Source organism: Uranotaenia lowii, chromosome 2 (assembly GCF_029784155.1).
Source record: "Uranotaenia lowii strain MFRU-FL chromosome 2, ASM2978415v1, whole genome shotgun sequence".
NCBI lineage: Eukaryota > Metazoa > Arthropoda > Insecta > Diptera > Culicidae > Uranotaenia > Uranotaenia lowii.
Window position 1 is genome coordinate 327572427 of NC_073692.1, and position 26146 is coordinate 327598572.

General features: G+C 37.3%; 1 protein-coding gene across 1 annotated transcript; it reads right to left on the bottom strand.

Moving 5' to 3' along the window:
• Positions 1-7454: 7454 nt before the first annotated feature.
• LOC129742949 (uncharacterized) lies at positions 7455-10082 on the bottom strand. Its single transcript, XM_055734887.1, has one exon. It carries the CDS (start codon positions 10080-10082, stop codon positions 7455-7457), a length of 2628 nt encoding a protein of 875 aa, XP_055590862.1.
• Between the last annotated feature and the right edge of the window lie 16064 nt (positions 10083-26146).

The window sequence follows — 26146 nt, forward strand, 5'->3', positions numbered from 1 at the left end:
CTCCAATAGAGACTACAAAATTCTATCGAGTAATAGATATACTAGTTTTAAAGTGTGTTTTAACAATAAGCTATAAAACATAATTTATTTTTGGTGAAAATTGTTAAAAAGATTTCACTTTTTAATATTTATTAAAATTGGCAAACAATAAGACACACCCTGTGCGCGACAGCAACGTGTCTGATTCCAAACAAGCAAAAGTCATGTAAAATTACAACAAATTAATCCGAATGAGGAAACGCATGGTTTTTTTCAGGGCTGCGTTATAATATACAACACATCTGACCGAATTTTACATGAAATCAAATTTTACATCAAATGTAAAACTCAGATTTTTTTTGTGTGTAGGATCATTTTAAGCCCACGGTGCATAAAATTTCACAAGCATGAAATTTCCCATACAAATTTGGGGCAGTCTAGTATACATCCTTGTGAAACCCTTGCCGGGACACTCACTGTTTCCAGTCCCTCGCTGGTTATATACCGTAGTTGGCGGTTACGGAAGTAACACTCCACCATCTTTCACAGATATATGCCGGAATCCTCATACGAATGAGCGACGACGCAATCGCTGCTCAACTGACGCTGTTGAAGGCGTTCTTCACGTCGGCGATATGCTGATGGGCACTTCGTGACTAATACGGTTTTGACAGGAGCATCGCTGTCGCTTCCACACATCTGGGAAGACCCTCTCATTTTCATACTGTTGCAGTGATGAACGGAACATTGCAGGGTATTCCATGAGCGCGGCCTTCACTGCTACGTTAGAGATGCCATTCGAGCCCGGAGCGTTATTCAACTTGTGAGTCTTAGCAATGTACCGCAGTTCCTCCAGTTAAATCTGCTCCTCTTCACGCGTATCCCAGTCATATGGAACCCTCGACCATGTGATTTCCCCGTGTTATGAGATCAGCTCGATGACGATTTCGCGCAGTTTTGTTCGGGCACGTTTCCTGCGGCACACCCTGCTCCGCATCTTGACAATCCTGTAAGCGTCGCCCCAGCGGTCGTCGTTGGCGTCCTCGCAGAGTTGCAAGTAACGTGCCTTTTTGCTCGCCTTGATTGCCCTGCAGAGGGCAGACCTCGCGCTTGCGTAGGACACTCTTCGCTCCTATCTCGCTAACGGGGTCCTCGCTCTCTACATATATCACCTAGCCCGTAGGCAGCTAGTATGCAGGTCCGCGATTTCCGTCGTCCACCAGTATACCGGTAGCCGAGTGTTTTCCCGCTTGGCCCTCTTCGTCATTTTTTCATCACATGCGCGTGCGAGTACCCTCGTCAGGTTTTCGGCGGACAGGTTTTCCAAACTCCGCTTTCAATTTAACACTTCGGCAAAGACGTTCCGGTCGAATTGTGTTGTCTTACAGCTCCTGTTGTCGTACCTCTTCTACCTTAACGCGTACTTTTGGGACCAGATCCCAAAACTTAAACAAACAAATGTAGTTTACTCGATTCCCTGTGAATGTGGAAAGGAATACTGTGGTCAAACATCGCAAACACTGGAAAAACGTATAAAAAACCATAAAACAAGTCTTAAACAAAACTCCAGGGCCACAGGATTGACACAGCATGCTCTTGAGCAAAACCACAAATTTGATTTTGAAAAGGCTTATATTTTAGAGAGAGTGAACCAAGAAGGAAAAAGAAAGACTGCTGAAACATTACATATAAAACTGAAAAAAGGAAATACAGTAAACATAAAACAAGACGCTATCGAGATCTCTAAAATGTACAGCTCAATAATCAAAAAACTAAGAGCGACGCCACAGTTCTCAAGAAAGAATTCGAAAACGACGACCCCAAACACGACGACAACAACCGAAGCACGACGTCACCAAGAACGCAAAACGCAAGCTACTAGAAGCGATTCAAAATCTGACTTAAAGTAAGTTAGACAGCCGTTAGGAAAGCACACTGCGAAACAATTGTAAGTGCTTCTAGTGTAGTTAAAAGTGACGGAAAATTGTGTGATTATTCTAACAAAACATTTTTTGTATTATATTCTCTTTAAAAAAAAAATTATGAAATACAGTTTTTCTGAAGATGGCCGAAACAGAACAGTAAGCCGAAACGTAAAGAAGTTGTTTGGATTTGACTTAATTTTCACCGAAAAATATCAACCAAAATCGATAATAACGCGTACTTGTGCTCATACGATAACGAATCGCAAAGTGATCGCTGTCGATGAACACATCGCTTACCTTCCAGACGCTCTTCCTGCCTGGACTACAGAAAGTGACTTCAATGGACTCGCTTCCATTCCTGTGGTAGGTCCTTGTATCGCCTACAATCTCCAGGTCTACGTTCAGCCTTGCTAGGGCTTCCAGTAGAAGTTGTCCATTGGAACTTGTAAGGCGCCTATGACAACAGGGCTCCTACCCGTGAGACCTTCTAGATTTTGTCCATCCTGACGCCAAACCTCTCCAGAGACCACCTTAGGGGGACGTATCAGCTACAGACGAAGATCCTGTTGACTTTGGCTGTCACGAAGCCTTCTTATCCAGCCAACACCACCTCTTGTATGGAGTATCTTCCTGTAACCCATATCGCGGTGAGTTTGGCGTCATCATTTACCAAATTATTGCCATCCTGCGATATGGGTCTGCCACTAACGCCACGTCCAACTTTTCCTAAAATACCAACTGCCGCAACAGCTGGTGTGCTGAGTGGTAGTGGATGAGGTTAAGCGGAACCGCTTCTATCCCCGCGAAGGTGCAGCCGTCGTTTTTTGAAAGGCGGGGCACCTGGGGTTACCCAACCCTGTGTCCTCCACCGCAGCAGAGACAATTATCCTCTTTGGTACAGTTAGCCGTCTGATGGCCGGCTCTCCGCACCGCCAGCACAGACAACTTCAATCGGTGTCCTTGGAGACAAACGAGGCTGTGTCCATACTTGCAAAACGGAAACACCCTTCCGGTTGCTGGGGGATGGCTATCTGACAGAAAGACCACCTTTAGCCGCCCACCTGTGTTCCGGGTTTGAAAAAACCTTCCCGCATCCTGATCGAAATCCGTCCGTTTTGATTTGCACGGGTCCTTCAACGCGTTCTAACCTCTACCTCTGTGGCTCTCTCGTCAAGATTCTTGGTCCTGACGGTAACCGTGGTGCTCAGGGCACGGATTTCTGCCATCTTCCCGAGTATCTCCTGCGTGAGCACGCTATACTCCACGCTTTTGGTGGTTGAGCTAAAGAATCATCTCGCCGGAGCATGTCCGGCGGATTCTTCTCACGTCCTCTCCTAGCTCCACCAGCCTATAGATCGTCCTCATTTTGGCGAAGGACATCGACGTAGGTACCTTCCGATTCCTTTACCATCAACTTCACTCCCTGATCCGGTTGGGTTTGGGTTGAGCTTTTGTGTACTTTTTCCTTTTTCGCTCAACTGTGTGCCACCTATTTGGCGTTACGGGAACTTGGCCTCCCTCCTTGTCCTCTTTTTTGCCCTGATCCTGCCGGACCTTAGGATCCCGGGGTCGTTTTTTCGGCGCTCCAGGACTCGTCTCCCCTGGGAATCTCTTTTCTTATTGCCGTTTCCGGCAAACTCCGCTTTGCCATCCGTCTGCACGAAGACGCTGACCTTCTTCGGATGAATAGTTTCCGTCCAAAGAGGGGCCACCACGTCCTCTTCACGTGCCATCCTCCGGCACACCGGTGCCGTAAAAAGGCTCACCGCCGCTCGATTCGCCATTACGAAAGTGCCATCACATTGGCAAGTTTTTCACAGACCTTCTCGTGGATGTTACACTTTTTTCTAACGCATTCCACCAGATCCTTGATGCCCGCTATAGCCACCGCTAATTCAGCAGGAGCCTCAGGGTCCTGAAGCTTCGGAGAGCTTAGGAGTTCCTCGACTACCTGCTGGACTTCGATGAAGAGGTCTTCACGCTCTTCGACTTCTACCGGGATCTTCACCGGCTCGGTGAGTTGCCTAACCGGCGAGCGCCTCAGCCCGCTCCTGTCAAACGGATTGGGATAATCGTCCTTCTTTGCTTCCAACTCTTCCTTCCGCGATTGTGATTTGTTAATCAAATGGCCTCTCATAGCCCATTTTTTCCGTAACTATCAAATTCTCTAATGAAAGAGCACAATGTTCCTAAGCAAAACTTCTGGGTCTGACAGCAGCTGTATCAACGAACGAAAAAAAACTACCATTTCGCATTAGAAACCAAATAACATTTGTTTTTGGGAGTGTTCATACTGTGCTTTTGCCGTATCCTCTGGCCCACGTTTAATTTTCTCATGAAAAATTTACAGAACTTTCAAACCAAATTTTCCCTAAATCATTTTAATTTAGTTATATTACAAATACAGACCCTATATTTTCCTATATTTTCAAATGTAGATTACAAAAATTTCGTTCTGTATTTTTTTTATATTTTCCAACCCTATGCAACTTACGAGCCCATATAAGTCATTAAAGTTTCTCCATAATACCCATGATATCAACGATTTCCCTCTTTAACTGCAAAATTAAGAATGTTGCTCTTATTTGATTTTTCCTGATTCCGATTGAAAAATCGCACTGCTGTGCATTAGTGGTTTAAATAGTTTGTACAATTTCAAGAGTAGAACATTTTTACATAACCCAAAAGTTCACAAAAAATAAAGGCTTGTTTGAAATTTCACTCGACGTCAATCTCCACCAGGGTGGTTGAAAAATTTCCGAAGGAAATGTAGCAGATGTTGTGCATATTTAATTCATAAATATTCATCTGTAATGAGCTCGATGAAGTGAGGGCGGCTGTACATCACCATAACGCTCGGAAAGTGTTGTGATTTCAAATTTCACATTTCCATCGGACTCGATACATGCAAGGGATCCGAGGATCAGAGAACCAGCAAAAAACCAACGACCCCAGTAGGTAGGTACCATTTGCGCATTTCAAATAACAATAATTTGAAATTTTAATAAAATCAAAACACGTCCGGCCGGCGGCGGCGGCAATAGATTCTCATAGACTTCACCCTCCCGGCATATTTTATGAACTGGCAATAATCTCGACCTGGTTGGCTTAAGTTGTGTTATGTTTTGTAGAAATTTACGCCAGTGGAGCTTGTCGAATGTTTTTTTTTAAACATCAAACATTAAACATAAACATTTATTTTGGTCATGTATGCCTTGGTTATTTATTTTAAAAATTAAATTGAACTTGATCCATTACACCGTAATTAGTTATTTTAAAAAAAAGGAGTACTCTTTGAATTCAATTTCTAATTTTATCCTTTAACATTTTAGATAATGATTTGAAACTAATAACCCGTTCTTAGAATAATTTTCTTTAAATATAAAAATAACTGATTTCAGAATACATCACGTCTTCAAAACGCAGCGCAACCTTTTTCAGCTGCGACTGATTTTTGGCTAGCAGTCTATCTTCCCCCTTCATTGATTCGAAGGAGATAAAAAGTGAACCAACATGTAACGCAACCCTTTTTCTCAACGCTCTAAATTTGCTATTATTTACCCAAAGTTCTTCTAATCGTTGTCGCCACCGGGAATGGTTCTGTTAATCCTTTGTTGATACAGTCAAATCACGTTCATTTGCATAGCTCACTTTCACAGGATTCTCACCGTTTGTTTAGTTGGATGACGTCTTTTCCCAGAACTATCAAGATGAATTGAATTTAAGCAAATTTATTTTGAAGGTTTCGGCCGGGTTTTTTTCGTTTTCAAGTGATTTCATCTCGTGCAATGTTAACTGCAATTTGTATGTTGAAAATACCAATATAACTATCCAAATTTATATATATGAGCTAGGACTAATGAAGCTTTTTCTTTTAAATCAGTCCAATTGAAACCAGAATGACACGTGTAAGGTGAAATAAAGGAATATACTATTAAACTAATACAACTACGTGCAAAAACACTGTTTATTACAGGACTGTTTTAAAAATCTTCGATTGAGTTTAAAATCAGCTCTGAAACTTGAAAGAGAAGAAAGAAATGATACTGAAATCATGAATTACATCCATGAATCATGTCTAATAATCATGTATTGTATATCATGTTTTGAATATTAAATCTTCCGCCCTATCCCCAACCTCGGGACTAGTATCTCAGTATGATTGTCTCATGTCTCGTGTCTCATGTCTCATGTCTCATGTCTCATGTCGCATGTCTCATGTCTCATGACTCATGTCTCATGTCTCATGACTCATGTCTTATGTCTCATGTCTCATGTCTCATGTCTCATGTCTCATGTCTCATGTCTCATGTCTCATGTCTCATGTCTCATGTCTCATGTCTCATGTCTCATGTCTCATGTCTCATGTCTCATGTCTCATGTCTCATGTCTCATGTCTCATGTCTCATGTCTCATGTCTCATGTCTCATGTCTCATGTCTCATGTCTCATGTCTCATGTCTCATGTCTCATGTCTCATGTCTCATGTCTCATGTCTCATGTCTCATGTCTCATGTCTCATGTCTCATGTCTCATGTCTCATGTCTCATGTCTCATGTCTCATGTCTCATGTCTCATGTCTCATGTCTCATGTCTCATGTCTCATGTCTCATGTCTCATGTCTCATGTCTCATGTCTCATGTCTCATGTCTCATGTCTCATGTCTCATGTCTCATGTCTCATGTCTCATGTCTCATGTCTCATGTCTCATGTCTCATGTCTCATGTCTCATGTCTCATGTCTCATGTCTCATGTCTCATGTCTCATGTCTCATGTCTCATGTCTCATGTCTCATGTCTCATGTCTCATGTCTCATGTCTCATGTCTCATGTCTCATGTCTCATGTCTCATGTATAATGTCCCATTTCTCACTTCTCATTTCTCATTTTTGATTTCTCATTTCTCATTTTTGATTACTCATTTCTCATATCTCATTCCTCATTTTTCATTTTTCATTTCTCATTTCTCATTTCTTATTTCTCATTTCTCATTTCTCATTTCTCATTTCTCATTTCTCATTTCTCATTTCTCATTTCTCATTTCTCATTTCTCATTTCTCATTTCTAATTTTTCATTTCTCATTTCTCATTTCTCATTTCTCATTTCTCATTTCTCATTTCTCATTTCTCATTTCTCATTTTCATTTCTCATTTCTCATTTCTCATTTTCATTTCTCATTTCTCATTTCTAGGTTATGTTCGGCTTTCGGTCTTTCGGTCAAGATTTACAACACTTTTTATGTGCTCTTCATCCAACGTTTCGAATTAATATTTATTCTTTTTCAAGGAACTAAAATAAAACATAAAGCATAAAACATATTTCTTATGGAACCAAAAAATGTTCACTTACTCGAACATTCGTGCTATAGTCTGAAACAGATGCGCTCCTAAAGCGTTCATCAATCGTCGGTTTCTGGCTATAAAATTTTAAATTTGAAATGGTTCAGCTCAAAAGTGAGGAGGATAGCGTGTAACTTACGTGCCCGGTACTATAATTTGGCCTGGGCGGCGGCGCCTAATCCGTATTCCGAATGACGTCCCGAAGCAACACTTTATCCACTCGACTCACAGTTTGTTATTGTTGTTTGGGTTTCTTCTTCATAGCCAGAAACCGGCGCCGATGAGTGCTTGTGAGCAGTCCGAGAGAGTGTGTGGAACACTCCGCCGTAGGAGATCGCTCTTCCGTCTGTGTCGTTCTGTATATTTACGGTATTCGGAGTGCTTTGAATATAGCACATTTCGAGTACCTCTAGATGCCGGCGGTGCTTGTTGGAGCTATCGAGAACGGTGGCTTTGTCGAAGTCGAACATGTGTCCCTGGTTGAAGCAATGTTCGACAACGGCCGATTGTCGTAGCTCTCTGATGGCTGGGTCTGATGCTGTGGACCCTGAGGCGATGATTCGGTTCAATTTGGTGACGTCGCATTTATGCTTGGACATTCTAGTACGAAGTTTGTAGCTAGTTTGCCCAACATAAACTTTTGAGCATGTCTCGTTACGGTCGGATGCGCCTGCGCACGGGATGTTGTATACCACATTGGAACGATCGATCGGTTGTATCGGATCCTTAACCACAGGCAGTAGGCTGCGTATTGTATGTTGTTGCGTGGTGCCGATGCGTACTTGCGGATAGTCTGTTTTCAGTGAACGAACTATGTTCGCAGTTAGGCCGTCGATGTTCAGTATGGATCGGTAATGTTGTGTGGGTGTATCTTGTGTGTTTTGGCTGGTGGTGTCGGTTTCGTTCGCTTTCTGCACTAATCTATTTATTAACGCTGTAGGGTAATCGTTTAACTTCAAATTTTCATGGATCAACTTAAGTGCGGCATCGGGGGAAATGTTTGTCGAAAAGATTTTCACACGTTTTATGAAGTTCAGAGCCGTGTTGATTTTGAGCCGTGTGTTGTGAGCCGATCTGAAATTCAAAAAGCGACCCGACGCTATCGCTTTTCGATACCACTCGGTTTTTATTGATTGGTCTGGCTGCCTGATCAATATCAGATCCAAGTACGGGAGGCGATAATCTGACTCTATCTCGACCGTAAATTGGATTTTCGGGTGGTATTGATTGAATTTTTCTCTTACCTGTTCGACATGTTCTCTTGGTAGGGCTAGCAGTAGGTCATCAACATATTTCCTTAGGATCGGGATCTGGAAATCGAGTGTCCGTGTGACATTGTCTAAAAGTGATTCCATCACAAAGTCAGCTATCGGGCTAGACACAGGATTGCCCATCGCCGTTCCGTATGTTTGCTGGTAGAATTTATTTTTAAATCTGAAGTAACTGCAGCTCATGCAGAAGTTAACGATTTCGAGGAACATATCCAAATTTATGTTCGTGTTCTTCTTTATCGCGTCCCAGTTGTAGATGATGTTGCGGAGAACTAGGTCTCGGGGGATACAGGTGAAAAGCGAAACAACATCGAAAGAAACGAGGATGTGATCCGGTGGGAGTACAACATTGTTGATGAAATCGCAGAACTCAAACGAATCTTTGACGTTGTATTTGCTGTTGATCGATGCTTGGAGTATTCGTCCTATATATTTGGACAATTCATAAGATGGTGACGTCATGCATGGTACTACTGGTCTTAATGGCAAGCCTACTTTGTGTGCCTTGGGTGTCCCGTAGATGCAAGGGGCGGTTGCTTTGTACGTTTTTAGCTTTAATTCTGTTGCCCTGTTGATTAATTTTAAATCTGCTAACCTTTTTGCGAACTCGTTGTTCTTAGTTTGAAAACCGTTTGTAGGATCGCGAGCTAGGCTTGAATATGTGCTTTGGTCCCCGATTAGTGCTTCCATCTTTGCATCGTAATCTTCGCGTTTCATCATTACTGTTACGTTACCTTTGTCGGCTTCGAGTACGATGATGCTCGGATCAGATTTTAGGAATTGTTTTGTGGCAATAATAGCGTTTTTGTAGAACTTATCTGAAGGACTGCATCGTGTTCTATTTTTCTGCGTGTGGATGTGGTTAATTATTTTGTTAGCCGCTGCGCTACGGTTGCGGATCTTGACATCTTCATCTTCTGTCGTTTCGATTATTCCTTCAATATCTGCTATTAGATGATAAAATGTTTTTGGTGTTGTGATTGGGGGCGGTAGAGCGAACTTGGATCCCAGACTGAGTAAGAGTTGAACAGGTTGGGGCACCTCTATCATGGTGCTGTTGTGAAACGCCCGGAGGTTATGTGATGGCATTTTCTGCTCAAGGGATTTTATCGATCTGTCCATAATCTTTCGATATTTACGGTCAGTTTGGGCCGCGCGTTTTTGCTGATGAATTTGTTGGAAAGCGTTCTGTTTGGCGAAGAAACGGTCGCTTTCATAATCTGGGATGAACCGTTTTATGTTACTGCGTGTATCTGTTATGCTGTTGGCGATCTGTTTCATTTTATAGAACGTATGTTTGATTTCCAAATTCAATATCGCTCTCTTGAACCGGTTGACCTGCCTGTCGAGCTCGTTCAGGTAGGGGCTGTTGTCTTCAAACAGCGCAAAGACACATCGAAAAACGTCTGTGATGTGTGGGGGAAACATACCTGTTTGTCGGCATTTTATTAGGAAGTCTTTCCTAGTTGTCATATTTCCCATTTTTCGGTTCAGGTTGGCGAACATCTTTAGTGAATGTTTTGCTTCGGTGCCGTATTCGTGGTCAATCTGGGTGTAAAAGTTAGCCATCTTTCTACTTATTTATTTTTCGACCGGGAATAATTTATAGGTTATGTTCGGCTTTCGGTCTTTCGGTCAAGATTTACAACACTTTTTATGTGCTCTTCATCCAACGTTTCGAATTAATATTTATTCTTTTTCAAGGAACTAAAATAAAACATAAAGCATAAAACATATTTCTTATGGAACCAAAAAATGTTCACTTACTCGAACATTCGTGCTATAGTCTGAAACAGATGCGCTCCTAAAGCGTTCATCAATCGTCGGTTTCTGGCTATAAAATTTTAAATTTGAAATGGTTCAGCTCAAAAGTGAGGAGGATAGCGTGTAACTTACGTGCCCGGTACTATAATTTGGCCTGGGCGGCGGCGCCTAATCCGTATTCCGAATGACGTCCCGAAGCAACACTTTATCCACTCGACTCACAGTTTGTTATTGTTGTTTGGGTTTCTTCTTCATAGCCAGAAACCGGCGCCGATGAGTGCTTGTGAGCAGTCCGAGAGAGTGTGTGGAACACTCCGCCGTAGGAGATCGCTCTTCCGTCTGTGTCGTTCTGTATATTTACGGTATTCGGAGTGCTTTGAATATAGCACATTTCGAGTACCTCTAGATGCCGGCGGTGCTTGTTGGAGCTATCGAGAACGGTGGCTTTGTCGAAGTCGAACATGTGTCCCTGGTTGAAGCAATGTTCGACAACGGCCGATTGTCGTAGCTCTCTGATGGCTGGGTCTGATGCTGTGGACCCTGAGGCGATGATTCGGTTCAATTTGGTGACGTCGCATTTATGCTTTCTGGCTATGAAGAAGAAACCCAAACAACAATAACAAACTGTGAGTCGAGTGGATAAAGTGTTGCTTCGGGACGTCATTCGGAATACGGATTAGGCGCCGCCGCCCAGGCCAAATTATAGTACCGGGCACGTAAGTTACACGCTATCCTCCTCACTTTTGAGCTGAACCATTTCAAATTTAAAATTTTATAGCCAGAAACCGACGATTGATGAACGCTTTAGGAGCGCATCTGTTTCAGACTATAGCACGAATGTTCGAGTAAGTGAACATTTTTTGGTTCCATAAGAAATATGTTTTATGCTTTATGTTTTATTTTAGTTCCTTGAAAAAGAATAAATATTAATTCGAAACGTTGGATGAAGAGCACATAAAAAGTGTTGTAAATCTTGACCGAAAGACCGAAAGCCGAACATAACCTATAAATTATTCCCGGTCGAAAAATAAATAAGTAGAAAGATGGCTAACTTTTACACCCAGATTGACCACGAATACGGCACCGAAGCAAAACATTCACTAAAGATGTTCGCCAACCTGAACCGAAAAATGGGAAATATGACAACTAGGAAAGACTTCTCATTTCTCATTTCTCATTTCTCATTTCTCATTTCTCATTTCTCATTTCTCATTTCTCATTTCTCATTTCTCATTTCTCATTTCTCATTTCTCATTTCTCATTTCTCATTTCTCATTTCTCATTTCTCATTTCTCATTTCTCATTTCTCATTTCTCATTTCTCATTTCTCATTTCTCATTTCTCATTTCTCATTTCTCATTTCTCATTTCTCATTTCTCATTTCTCATTTCTCATTTCTCATTTCTCATTTCTCATTTCTCATTTCTCATTTCTCATTTCTCATTTCTCATTTCTCATTTCTCATTTCTCATTTCTCATTTCTCATTTCTCATTTCTCATTTCTCATTTCTCATTTCTCATTTCTCATTTCTCATTTCTCATTTCTCATTTTTCATTTCTCATTTCTCATTTCTCATTTCTCATTTCTCATTTCTCATTTCTCATTTCTCATTTCTCATTTCTCATTTCTCATTTCTCATTTCTCATTTCTCATTTCTCATTTCTCATTTCTCATTTCTCATTTCTCATTTCTCATTTCTCATTTCTCATTTCTCATTTTTCATTTCTCATTTCTCATTTTTCATTTCTAATTTCTCATTTCTCATTTCTCATTTCTCATTTCTCATTTCTCATTTCTCATTTCTCATTTCTCATTTCTCATTTTTCATTCCTCATTTCTCATTCCTCATTTCTCGTTTCTTGTTTCTCATTTCTCATGTCTCATGTCTAATATGTCATGTCTTATATCTTATTATTATTGATTCAATTTTTTTAAATCCAAATGTTTTCCATTGAAAAGTTTTTTTTTTTACTTTCGTGATTTCTTCGGTCGTTATCAGAATCAAATCTACAAATGAAATGTTATTAAAATCATAATGGTTATTCCCCAATCACAAAAATCAAATAAAGAAAGGAAGTGCGTATTTAACATTCCGGCAAACGGTTAACATAAAGCCGAACTAAAATCCATGCCAGTGAGTACGTTTTCTCTGTGAGGGATCAGTTTGCCCAAAGTACCTGCTCAACATCAAACTCAACTAAATAAACTTATCCAATCCCAACTCAACTTTGGTGAGAACACATGTACGTACATGCATACGTAGTCCAGGAAAGTTTCCAACAAGTCGACATATAACTATTATACATCCTAGATGAGCCACATTTTGTATAGCCCCAAGGAACAGTTCCCAAACCACAGCTCTCCATTTCAAATTGAAACAGTTTATTTATCCGAATGATTGAATTTGTTTAATAAGCGTGCTCTTTCTCCCCTAGCTGGGTGGCTTGGTTTGGAAGAAGGTTCTAATACACCCACGCACTCGGTTGTTTTCATTACTTGTAACTGTTATAAATTTAGATATTACGGTAACAAACAGGTATATTCCCATTTATTAAGCATGTACCCGAAATTATTGTTTTTAAATTCCCTTATGTAGATTTCCAAAAAAAAAACTCCAATCCTTGGTGTACAGTTTCCAGATGAAAACTTACCTTACGTACCTGCCTGTCGGTTTGAGTTCTAGCCGAACAAACACGAGCCTAACGCCTGTAAATATGTTGTGTATCTTCACTCGAAGCCTCGAGAAAGGAATAAAATGGATTCCAAGCAATATGAAATCACATTTTAGCTAGTAGTGCCATGTGATGTTGGTGGTCACGTTTCTCTCGAAAAACCGTTTTTGCGCAATCTGTGAAATGTGCAATTACTGAATTCTGAACAAAAAGTTGCCATGCATAAAGGAGTTTTGAAATAAAATCAGGATTTCAGAAATTTATTGTTTTTATAAAATTCGGATTATAAATGTAACATAGTAAATAGAAAACAAGTTCGGTAAACTATTTTATAAATTATGAAAATGAACAAATATTCGGTAAACACATTAAACTGTTCAGCAAATATTACCGAACATTTGGTTAGAACTACCTCAAAGTTTAGTTATACGAGCGATAAGTTTATATTTCTTCCAGATTTTCGGTTAATATTATCGGTAGAGTGTCCTACCCAGGATTTCCTGACCAGGTCTTTCTGGAAATTAAAAAAAAAAATTCGAATTCCAGAAACGTTAAAATATCTCGGGAATTCCCGATTCCAATAAAATATGCTAAAATAATAAAATTTTAAATGATGGTTCGTTCTTGATATATGGCTGTTTAAAAGCATAAAAAATGTTTTTCCGTTCGGAAACATAGTGTTAATGTAAAAAACGACAGAGAATCTATAAAACCAAACAATTCCAATTAAAAAACGCTACTTATCATTAACAACTGAATCGAACTGAAAGATATTTGAAAATTAACGAGATTTGACGAATAACGTGAAGTCTATCAAACCGACTTCTATCGATAGCGAAAAATCATTCTCAATTATTTCAAGTTTTTGCAGCAAGAATCAGTCTAGTTTGTCGTTTAAAGCACGTAGTTTTTAGGTCTTGGGTATATTAATTGGTTATTGAATTTTTGAGGCATTGAAAAGTTTTAAATATTTTGCAGTACTACTACCTTAAACATTTAAAATACCATATGGTTAAGCAATGAAGTGTTAAAATCTTCATTTTCAATTTTTACCAGATCCTGGGAATTTTTGAGAGAAGTTTTGTCAGATTTCTCGCTTCCTGGAAACGCTGAATTGGCCGGAAACTGGACAATCTAGTTATTTATCGGTAAAAACTTGAAAGCTACAGATGTTTTTAGAGGTTGTTCAATGGAAATTGATGTTCCATAGAATGACAGTTTTTTTTATATACTCCTAACAAAAAATTATCGATCAATACTAAATTGTAAAAAAAAGTTTAATTAATCTATTGAGAGGTTGCAGGAGGTTTACCAAACCATTTTCAGGATTTGATTGTTATTTTTCAGAATATCTTTTCATCACTTAATCAGGAAAAAACTAACTTTTATTTTTAACTCAATTTCAAATTCTAAATATGATGAGAAATTTTTCCCCTTAAATTTTACAACTGGGTCATTCCATACAAAGTGACCATTATAATGCATCAATCCTCTCTGATTTTTCCCTCAATCAGTATAATGACATATTATAATGTTGATAAGAAAAATCTACAATTTTTGAGGAATCACACCACCTTCTCCAAATGGAAGCACTCCTGTAGAAGCAATAGGTAAGGAATGATACTTGTTTTGAAGAACAAGTTGTTTTCAACCTTATGTCATTGTAAAACTTTGTGTGTAGTTTTGCCAGACCCAATACTTTTGTTTTATTAAACTTAAAATGCGGTTATCGAATAATGCCCCCAATTTTTTCACAATTTTCATGGCACCAATGTGTTCAGGATAAAATTTTACATAAGAATCATTCCTCAAAATGGTTTGCACCGTTCCGAAGATATTCAACTTTTAAGATGAAAAGTTTGAGAAATTAAAAACGAAAATATTAGTTAGTGTTTAAGTCAATCAATTTTTGTGTTAATTAATTATTTACGAATTTGATAGGAAATATACTCTGGTACAGTGAGATTTAATGTCAGAAGATCGATTAGGTCTTGTCAACTTCTAGTGAATCTCTCCAATTTCTTGATTCCAGAAGGTGTTCAAAATTGAATATAAGCGAACTTGTCAGAAAATTGGCTAGGAATTTCACCTTACATAACTCTAGACCAAAGAATTTTCATTTTACAACACGATAAGCCCTTCAAGAATTGAAACCTATTTTTTTATTGTATTGAATTGAAACCATGCATTTGAACTTCAAAACTCTTGCGTCGTATATTAATTTAACACATCATTAAGTTGGAAGTCATGAGACAGGTGTTCAATACTCACATGAATCAATAGAATGAGCAAAAAAAAAATTTAAATCGAAACCGTTACTTTATTACTAATATTTTTAATTCCTGTATGTCATTACAATTTTTATACTAATTTTATGATGTTATAAATTATTGTGCTAAATACCAAAGGAAGTCTCAATTAATTTTTTTCTTGCTCTTATCAATGCTCAACTTCTTATTCAAAAGGGGTTTGATAATGTTTTACACATTTTCCAAATTGCAAAAAAAATCAGCTTCCGTCAGCTATAATTTTTCAAATAACTTAACCCTCATCCGCATTAGATTTCATTACCCTAATCAGCACTAGGACTGTCATTTTGACACTCCAAGTCTAAATCGTCATAACTCTTTTTATATCTAACCGATTACAATGAAACTTATATCAATACCAACCTTGTAATGTCAGTAAAATATGTTTAGAACATTATATATTGCTAAAGCTTCTAGTTTTCTCGTTATTCAGCATGAAAGAAAAAAATCCGAAAAAACATGCCTCAGGAAAACTGCTGTAGTTTATATAAAACACGTCCAAAAAATATTTGTCTTATACATATGAAAGCTGAAGTTAATGTCTACATCATGGAACAAAGAAATATTTTTTTAAATTTTTTTTAATGAAATGGTCACAAAAAGTTCAAAAAAGTGGTCTGAAAAACCTACTTTTCATTCGATTGCCAGTAGATACTGTTTGAGCGATGGTAGAGTTTTTAAAAAATATGACTACAAACTTTATTGAAATTCTAACATTTTGCTGTCTTTAGAATTCGATGCAACAAAAATTGAATTTACTGGAATTTTTCAAAGTTGACTACTTTGCGCGATTTTTTTACTAATTGATATTTCATCTGTTTTTGTAGTCCACCGTCAGATTGTACCCGGATTTTCAGTGCATTCTCGCCGTTTGAAGCAATCAAAACTATATCCATTGGAAAGGGAATTAAATCTACATTCTAGTGAGGTGCAACAATTTACGCTGTGAGATTTCACAAAAATATGAAAAATATACACCCTTATTCTTGTTTTCGATCGAATGGCATTCGTTCGAAAGTTTTGCAATTTCGCATTCTTGTTTTCGTTCGAACGAATGAGAACAGTTCGATTTTTCGAACATCGTTCGTATGAACGAAACAGTGCATTCCCGTTTTCGATCGAACGTATTTTTTCTATGGGCGATGGGCGCGCTCACAATCCTGGTATACGATTTCTCATGTGTTAAACAGAGAGAGCAATAGCCTTCACTCCAATTTCACTCCGATTAGCTGTCATTCTTATGGAAATCTGTGTAAGAGTAAAGAGCAGGCTTTATTCTTTTCAGCAAGCCCAATCCCAATGGACTGTCAAACGCAAGTCTGATGCTGCGAATCATGATCGTTTAAAGCAATTAGTGAAGTTTAATACCGCGATTGTGGAGTTCAAAAGTTGTTCAAAATAAGAAGATTGCTGTATTAAAACCCGCGAAATTGTGTGTTGTAAAATAACAAAATTTAAAAGACGAAACGTTTTTTATTCTTCGTTAAAAAAGTGCTAGTTTTATGTTGCGAATCTTGGACGTTCAAATAAAAAGTTTGTGAAATTGAACGATTCAGGAAATGATACGTGATTTAAAATAATAAAGAATGTTTATATGTTTTAATGCTGAAACTTGTATTTAACTTTGTATTTTACTACCGCTTAAAAAAAGCGAGTCAGATGCTGCGAACCGGGAGCGTTTTTGAAGTTGAATCGCATATCTGATGTTTCGAACCTAAGGCATTTAAAGCAAAAGTTTGTGAAGTAAGACATGCAATAATGAGCGTCTTAAGGAAAGCTTTTTAAACAAATTAAAAAAAACCCTTTTTTTATTCAAATTTTTTAAGGTATATTTTTCATTTGAAAGTCAATTTTTTTTCCAAATTTTGCCACTTCCTCCCAGCGGGTGAGATTTTAAGCAACGGCATCCGACATCACTATCACAACTCACAAATACTACCGGCTGCTTGCGTCCGGAAAAACAGCTTCTGGGGGCCATCTAGGATGTAGCTTTCTGCACTGCTTGTCGACAGCACCTGGAGATGGAAACTTTGCCGGTCAAATCTACTACTGGAATCAGACACCTCGACTGCTGACTGCTCATCTTAGGCTGCTTCCCTGATTCGCCCTCGGCAAACAACGAATCAATTCTTTTTCAATATTTTCCTACGCTGGTCACCCGAATAGCCAAGACCGTGGTAATAATATAGCAAAACAATGATTTTCAATTGAACAATAAACTTTATGGTAAAATCTAAATATTTATCAACATTGGTAAATATTTGCTACTTTTCCACCTTTTCAATTTTTCGTGTAGTGAAAATTTTCCACGTTCCCATGCAGTAACGCCATTTTTCCTCAGCAATTCCGTAATTTTAGCGGTCGGAACCGTGCGAATTCATTCATATCCGCTGTTAAAGTGGCTATGATCGGACGAGGATGGCTTTTCTTGCGGTTATGCTGGTGAGTAATTTTAATTATATTTATTCCTATTATTAGAGGAAAACTAACTGATAGAAATTTCTCTCATTTTAGAGCCAGCGAAAAAGGCAAAGTTACCCAACTTCAGCGTCAGGTAAGGGTCGCATACGATGGAAGACATTTGGACAAGGTATGCATCCAAGACGAACTCGCATCGAAATTGGTGGTCTAATGCCTTAAGATGGCAGAAATATGGCCATGTCCCAGCTGGGAATGGGATACCTATAAGGCAGAAGAGAGCTAAAGAGCCGCCGGTGCTGTAGGAAATTTAATTCATTCAGACTCCGGAAAGTGACGAGTGCTTCAAAAACAATCCCAAAATCTTCAATAAAAAATTAAGCAAACGAATAATTTTTTTTTCTTTTAAGAGGCGATATAAATTTAAAAAAAAGAATGAAAACTTTAGTTCAAACCATAAAATTTCACGGTTCCTAAATTTTTGATAGATGATGAATTAACATTGATGTTCATAATCTTTGAAACGATTGAAATTCATGAAAAAACAATGTATTTCACAGTTGGATTAAAAAATTGGAAGCTGTAATAACCGTAAATTTTATCGTTTTGAGTTTCCAAATGTATGGGAAAAAGTTGATTTTTTCATTGTTAAGTTGCTTAACAACCCCCTTTTTTCATGGTAAATTTAGCCAAAACCATAAATTTCACTGTCGAATACGATGATTTTGACAGTATATTCAAGGTTTCATGTACCATGATTCGCATAATGTCAACCATAAAATCCATGGTAGCGTGAAAATGAAATTCATTGTTTTTTCATAATGTTTTTCTATTCGGGCAATGAATCAACTTCCACCAAAAACAAAATAGCTGCCATGTTTTGAAGAGAACAGGGCTGCCTAAAAATTTCGAAGTTGATGTGGCAACACCAACTTCGAACGTATCACATTCGTACGAAAACAAGAATACAGTTTTCGAATTCGTTCGAAAGTATCCGTTCGAACGAAAGTCAGATACGCCGTAAACGAGAATAAGGCCGATAAACGTTAAACCATTAGGGGAACATGCCCTATTATGCGCCACCTAAGCGAATCGCTGATTTTCTATGTATTCCACGTACAAATTGTGTTAAAAATGAGTGCAATCGTTGAAGAAAATTGTTTTCTACAAATGCCAATGATTTTTTATTACTCAAATTGCTATAGTTGCTTCAAAAACTTGATTTTTAAAAACATTATTCAAAGCCACAGAACAAAACTGTGTTGCAAATACGCGCCGCCGTGTATTCAATACGCGCCTAGCAGCCGAACACACCCGAAAGCAGCTGAAGACCGAAAACACACCAATACTTACAGACACTTTGAATGAAAATAAAATCAAAATCGACTAATCAAAAATTTAAAAAAATAAAAGTAGATTTTTTGGGCTGAATTAAGGCTCAAAATAAGGTTTTAGACTTTTTGTTCATTTTCAATGAAAATTGGCCTTTTTGAAAAATTAATGCTATTTTCAGCCTACTACGATTGGCGCGTTATAACGAGCGCATGGTCCGTGATAGAACATACCCATAAAAAACATACCATAGCGAGTTCGGTATAATTTTTTAGCATTAAATCATAGTTTAGATTCTCCTCTATCGATGTGTCAGAAAATATTGTCTTATTCGTTTTTCTCTGCTTGGTGACACCTTATTGAAAGTGTTTTAAAATTTAGATCGAAATGAAGAAAAACCTAAATTGTGAAATTATCACGACACAGGAGCATTTTAAGGAAAAATTCATACTTGCCATGACCAATCACAACATTTAGAACAAATTGGTAATATTTTGCAGGCTTAAAATGTTTCAGATTCTTCAAAACAAGGGTGGCGCGTATTAGCCACATGGGGCGTTATATGAACTTTTCCCCTACTGAATTTCTTGAACTACAAGCACCGCGTCCAGCAAAACGTGTTTGTTTGCTCTCCGAGTAGGAACCTACGGTGGGTGGTGATTTGGTCAGAGAGCGAAGCCGAGAGACGAAATAATGATGCGTGTCGTGACAAGCAAACGTGAACTACTATCAATAGAAAATTTCCAACCAAGAAACGTACGACACGCATCATTATTTCGTCTGTCGGTTTCGCTCTCTGACCAAATCACCACCCACCGTACCTACTCGGAGAGAAAACAAACACGTTTTGCTGGACCGCTGCTTGTAGTTCTAGAAATTCAGGAATGATTTTATAATTTTCATATTTTTGTGAAATCTCACAGCGTAGATTGTTGCACCTCACTAGAATGTAGATTAAATTCCCTTTTCAATGGATATAGTTTTGATTGCTTCAAACGGCGAGAATGCACTGAAAATCCGGGTACAATCTGACGGTGGACCACAAAAACAGATGAAATTTCAATTAGTGAAAAAATTCAATTTTTGTTGCATCGAAAATCTAAAGACAGCAAAATGTTAGAATTTCAATAAAGTTTGTAGTCATATTTTTTAAAAACTCTACCATCGCTCAAACAGTATTTACTGGCAATCGAATGAAAAGTAGGTTTTTCAGACCACTTTTTTGAACTTGTTGTGACCATTTCATTAAAAAAAAATTTAAAAAAATATTTCTTTGTTCCATGATGTAGACATTAACTTCAGCTTTCATATGTATAAGACAAATATTTTTTTTGGACGTGTTTTATATGAACTACAGCAGTTTTCCTGAGGCATGTTTTTTCGGATTTTTTTCTTTCATGCTGAATAACGAGAAAACTAGAAGCTTTAGCGATATATAATATTCTAAATATATTTTACTGACATTACAAGGTTTCGATTGATATAAGTTGTATATGAAGTTCATAATAATTCAAACGATCTAAATGTTTTTTAGTTTTGGAGTGTCAAAATGACACTCTAAGTCGGAAAAGAGGGTGTTTTTTTTTCCAGGCTTCCAGGGCTCGTCCATAAATAAAATAAAGATGCAAAATTAAAGAACTTTTGAATTCATCTAGGGTCCCCGAAGAAATTTTTGTTTTTTGAAGCTTCTGAAAAAAGTTACAAGCATTCAAACTTGAAATAGTGTCAAAATGACACTCTAATGCGGATGAGGGTTAAAAAAGTAGGTAAGCATAATTTAATCAATGTCTGCACTCTGTAGCCAATCATCAACTTTGCTTGAAACCGCAAGTACTTTCAACTTCTGCGTAAAACAAATCTTAGAAGGTTTTTATTTATTTCCTTTGCTTTAATTTTAAATACGGGAATTTAAACGAATTTTTAACTAGTTTGTTTTTAAATTGAACTTCAACTATTTTTCAAAACAAACATCAACTAGTTTTGCAGGATGTAACAAAACTGCTAAATGAAATCCTTTTTAAAGTGATTTTTAGTAATATATGTTTTCAAATTTTTAAATACTGGAGAATTCAACTTTTTTTGATAACTTTTCATTATCTTCATCAATTCAATTCAATTCCATCATTAAATTATAATAAACAAATTCAGAATCATTTTTTTTCAATGTTGACTAGATAGCTCATCATTAAAAATTAATTTATTTATTTATTTATTTATTTATTAGAAATCAACGGAACACATATTGGTCCAAATGATGACTTAAAATTAATATAAAAAGAGTACTAAGTCTAATTACAGGGTTCTCAATACACTTTAAACTTTACTACGGAAAACATCTCCCGAAACGTCGAAGTCGAAGTGCTCAGAAAAACGGTTGAATTCCAGCTTCCGGTCTAGAATTACACCCAGATCATTGATGTGTTCTACGCGTGCGATTGGCTCATCTCCGAGGAAGTACTCAGCGGAAAAAGGCTGCAGCTTTCTTGAAAAGCTGATGACTGCACACTTACTGCGATTCAAAGGCAGGCAGTTCATATCACACCAGTGTGCGAAGAGGTTAAATTGATTTTGTAGGAAATCAATATCGTTCTGGCCTTTGATGTTGTAAAATCGTTTTAGGTCATCAGCATAGCATAGCTTAGGGTCGTCGAGGAGTGAGAGCGCATCGTTGAAGTAGATTGAGAAGATAATCGGCCCTAAATGGCTTCCCTGAGGCACACCAGAAGAAGCAGAGAGTTGTTTGGAGAAAGAGTCCTCCGTGAGAACTGTTAATTCACGTCCTGATAGGTAGTTCCGGAACCAGTCAAGAAGAGTTCCACAGAAACCCAGGCGTTCGAGCTTTCCAATGGCAATATCGTGGTTGACAATGTCGAATGCCGCAGAAAAATCGGTGTAAATAGCGTCGGTTTGAGACTTCGCAGCAAAACTTTCATGCACGTAAGAAGTAAACGTCAGAAGGTTAGTTGTCGTGGAGCGTTTGGGAAAGAATCCGTGTTGATCGTCGGAAAAAATATTCTTACAGGACAAGAAAATCGGATCCAAGACCACCAATTCGAATAGTTTGGCTACTGTGCATTTTGCCGAGATTCCCCGGTAGTTGTTGACATCTCTCCTGTTACCTTTTTTTATACACCGGAAACATGTAAGCCTCCTTCCATAGTGAGGGGAAGATGGCTCTGTCACACGAAGCTTGGAAAATAAGCCTAACAGGAGTCAGCAAAACGGGCATGAAACGTTTAATAAAAGTAGCAGGTATTCCGTCCGGACCCGTAGAGAAAGAATTTTTGAGTTTTGCTGCTGCTTTTGAGATGACTGCATCCTCAACCACAATGTTGTTTATAGAGAAGCCCAGTGGCGCAATATTCCTGACAGCATTTTCCAGATGTTCAGGGGATGTCGATGCTGTATTGTAGATAGACGAGAATTTTTCGGCAAAGAGATCACAGATTCCACGATCAGAGTTCGCCGTATTGTCATCCAGAAACATTTGGTTTGGCAGACCAGGTTCGTTCCGCTGACTTTTAACATATTTCCAGAACGATTTTGGTCTGGACTTAAGATCACGCTGAACTCGAGCTAGATAGTTTTGTTGAGAACGTTTGCTGACTTTTTTGTAAACAGAATTTAGTCTACGATAAATGTCCTTACTATAGGAGGATCTTGATTTATTAAAATTTCTAAGGGCACATCTCTTTGCCGTCTTAGTCGTCGTAGTTCAGTCGTAAACCAAGGAGTCCGTATATTCTTTTCAGTAGTGTGTTTTGGTACGTGACGATCGATAACGTAACTCAAGATGTGCGAGAAGGTTTCGGCCGCAGCGTTGGGATTAGATAAGTCGAGCTCAGATTCCCAATCGATGGAAGCCAGGGTACGAAAAATATCGTCAAAGTCGGCGTTCTTGAAGTCAAGATAGAAGGGTGCTAATTTTGCGACAGGAACAAGTCTAGTGACATCGAGCGAAACCAATAAAACAGGATGATGGTGTACCGATTTAACGTACGGAGCGGGAGCCAAAACAACGGACGGTACACTCAACGGTGATTTCACTCAAAACTAAACTCATCTTCATTTTGATGCTCATAAACATCAGATCACAAAAACTAAAGGTAAAAGACTAAATCTGACAAACGGTTCAATTTCAAGGCACAAATATCTACCAAATTAATCATTGAATCTTAGGCACCAAAATGATGTTCCTATGAGTAACAAATTGAATTCTATTAATAAGTTTTCAAAGTGGCCAGGCAATTTTATTAAATTAAATTTAATTCTTAAATGTTGAATACAAAATTTCATTTTCATATGCTGCGTAGCTTTTAAAATAAATTTACCGAATTTAATGGATTCTTTTTTTTTTAGTTTTACAAACTTCTTAAATTTTCTGTAATGTTTTCGAAAAGTTGATTTTCAATCCTTAATTTTTGTGATTTGAAAAAATAATCTTCTTGGCAGCCTATAAATTAAAATTTTTGATAAGAAAAACATAATTTAACATTTTTTTATTTGCAGGACAAAATATTTAGAGTTTCAAATTTTAAAATTCCAAAACCTGCGTTCGAAAATTATTATTTCAAATAATCTTTCTTGAATCGATCATAATTTTTTTATTATACTTTGAAAAGTTCGAAAAATGATGTGAATTAGAAGCTGTTTGGATAAGTTTTAAGGCGCGATATTAACTTAATTAATATATGTTACGCAGGGCCCTTTTGAAACGAATAAGTTTTTCACTAGAATATCTCATTTGAGTCTATTCCAATCGAATACTTTGAAAAAATAGATGAAAAAACCATTTTTTTTGCAATGTTTCCTTTAAGTATTATTTTTGCCAGATAAATACACAACATGGAGCTTAACAATGTTCTACAAAGTTGATGTGAAAGGTATAATGAACAAATTTGTAGAAGAAACCATGCCTATATCTTGCTTCTGTAAAAAGTTAGATTTTGACGCCACCTTGCGGAGAAAAATAGAATTCATTCGAATCCATCAATAGATAGCGCAAATATAGTCAAGTAACTTTACAATTTTGACCGCAAAAGTGTGGTTCCTGGCCCACTGTGGGTCGTAGGAAGAACGGCCTCATGAGGGAAGTTTTGATGACCTATTTTGTTCTTTCATTTATTTGCTCAAACAGTCCTAGAACTAAAAAAATTCAAAAAAATATTTCGTATTTCTTTTTACATAACCATTTTTAAGTTTAAGTTTAAAAGTTTTATGTATTTCATAGGAAATTTTAAAATACATCCGAATATCTGTATAACTGTTTGTATAAGGAATCCTAAGAAAGTAGAGAACTTACTTTCATCGATGGTTAAAATCTTTGAATTTGCTCTAAAATCTGATCAATTTAGCTTATTTGATTAGAACAAAAATAAGTTTTTATTAGTAAGCCTTTGATATGATGAATAAAGCTTTTTTTTAGTAAAGTTATTTTTTTTTTGTAGCGGCCCACCACACTCCCCCACACCAAAAGGCTCAATTGAGCCCCCTGGTAATGGACGCTACTGTTCTCAGCACGTCTGGCAGCAAAACAAAGAAACTTCAACGCGAACAAAATTTTAATCATGCTGAGAACACAAAAGTTTATTATTTACTGCGAGGAAATGTATGCTATAATTAAACAAGATTACGATAAGGATCTCAATGGAAGAAAATTTCCTTTAAAGAGATCCATTTCTTTTTTTAATAATGTTAACTAATCAAATATTATGCTAGATTTACTTAAGTTTACTTATTAATAGTTAAAAGTACGACAAAAGAAAACTACGATGCTACAAAAACAAACAAAATTTGATTAAAAAAAACTGGTTGTTGATCGACTTTTCGATTCAATTCAATTCAATTTTTCTTTTAATAACTGTACTACTTTGACTTTAAACATGGAACGGTTGTTGATGGTCTTTATTTCAGTCGGTAAAGCGTTGTATATTGTAGGTCCTATAAAAGAAATTCTTTTTTGCCCTAAAGATGTCATGGATCGGCTTCGTTGCAAGTAATTATTTTGACGGGTATTGTGGGTTCTTAATCCCGTAGTAAAATTAAGGTTTTGGTTATTGCTACTCGAGTGTATATTATCATGAACATATATAACAGTTTGCAAATTACAGAGTTCGATTATTGGAAGAATGTTGTACGTTCCCAGAGAGTATAGCTGTTGGGTAGGAAAAAGCAGGGGTAGTCTGAAGATGTTTTTCAAACATCTATTCTGTAGAGTCTGAAGTTTTTGAAGATGTGACAAGGAGGCTCTTCCCCATATCAAAATAAGATAGTTAAGATGAGACTGAATAAATGCATAGTGAAACTTTAAAAGAACATGTTGGGGCACTAAGAGCTTATTCTAAGCTCAAATCAAACAAGCTAAATCTACTAAATCCTCGAACAAATTAAAAGATTTTAACCATTAATGAGTATTGATTAAATTAAATTTTCAAAAGTAAAATAAATTGATTGCAGTTTGTGATCAAATCTGATACTTGAAATTTGGCTCTTGATTAAACTGTAATAAAGCTTAGTTCTTTTAGAAATGGGACACTTTCATTTGCTAATAGCTCGTTAACTAGTTATTGGATATTAAAAATTTGAACAGCATTTTGTTGCCTGTAAAAAGTACTATTCGACCTATTTTTTTCAAAATTTAAAATTTACGCGTTTTTGAGATATGTACGATGCTTGAGAAAAAGAAAAAAAAATTTTTGCACAGATTCCTTTAAAATTCGTCATTATCAAATTGATAGCTGAAAAAACCGTTGATTATTCAAAGAATTACTGAGTTTATGTGGTGGATAAGTATGCAAACACTGTCAATAATGTCCACAAAGTTCAAATCAAGCATTGGAGTGAAGCAGATGATCGGCAACAACGGTTAAGGATCATCAAGGAATGCAAGTCTCATACCAGCATTTTTAATTTTCAATAAACGAAAAGCTAAGGGTAGATCGCTGAAATGTCCAAAACAATTTTCTCCGATAAGCTGAAAGTGTTGCCTAGTGATGACTCATTGAAATCCAACCTCAAACAGCCATTTTTTGATAGTTCCAAAGCTCTTAAGCTGTAAAACCGGTACCGAAAAAAAAACGTTCAAAAATGTGATAAAAAATAACCAAATTTGTTCATTTCGAAACAACTGTATCCACT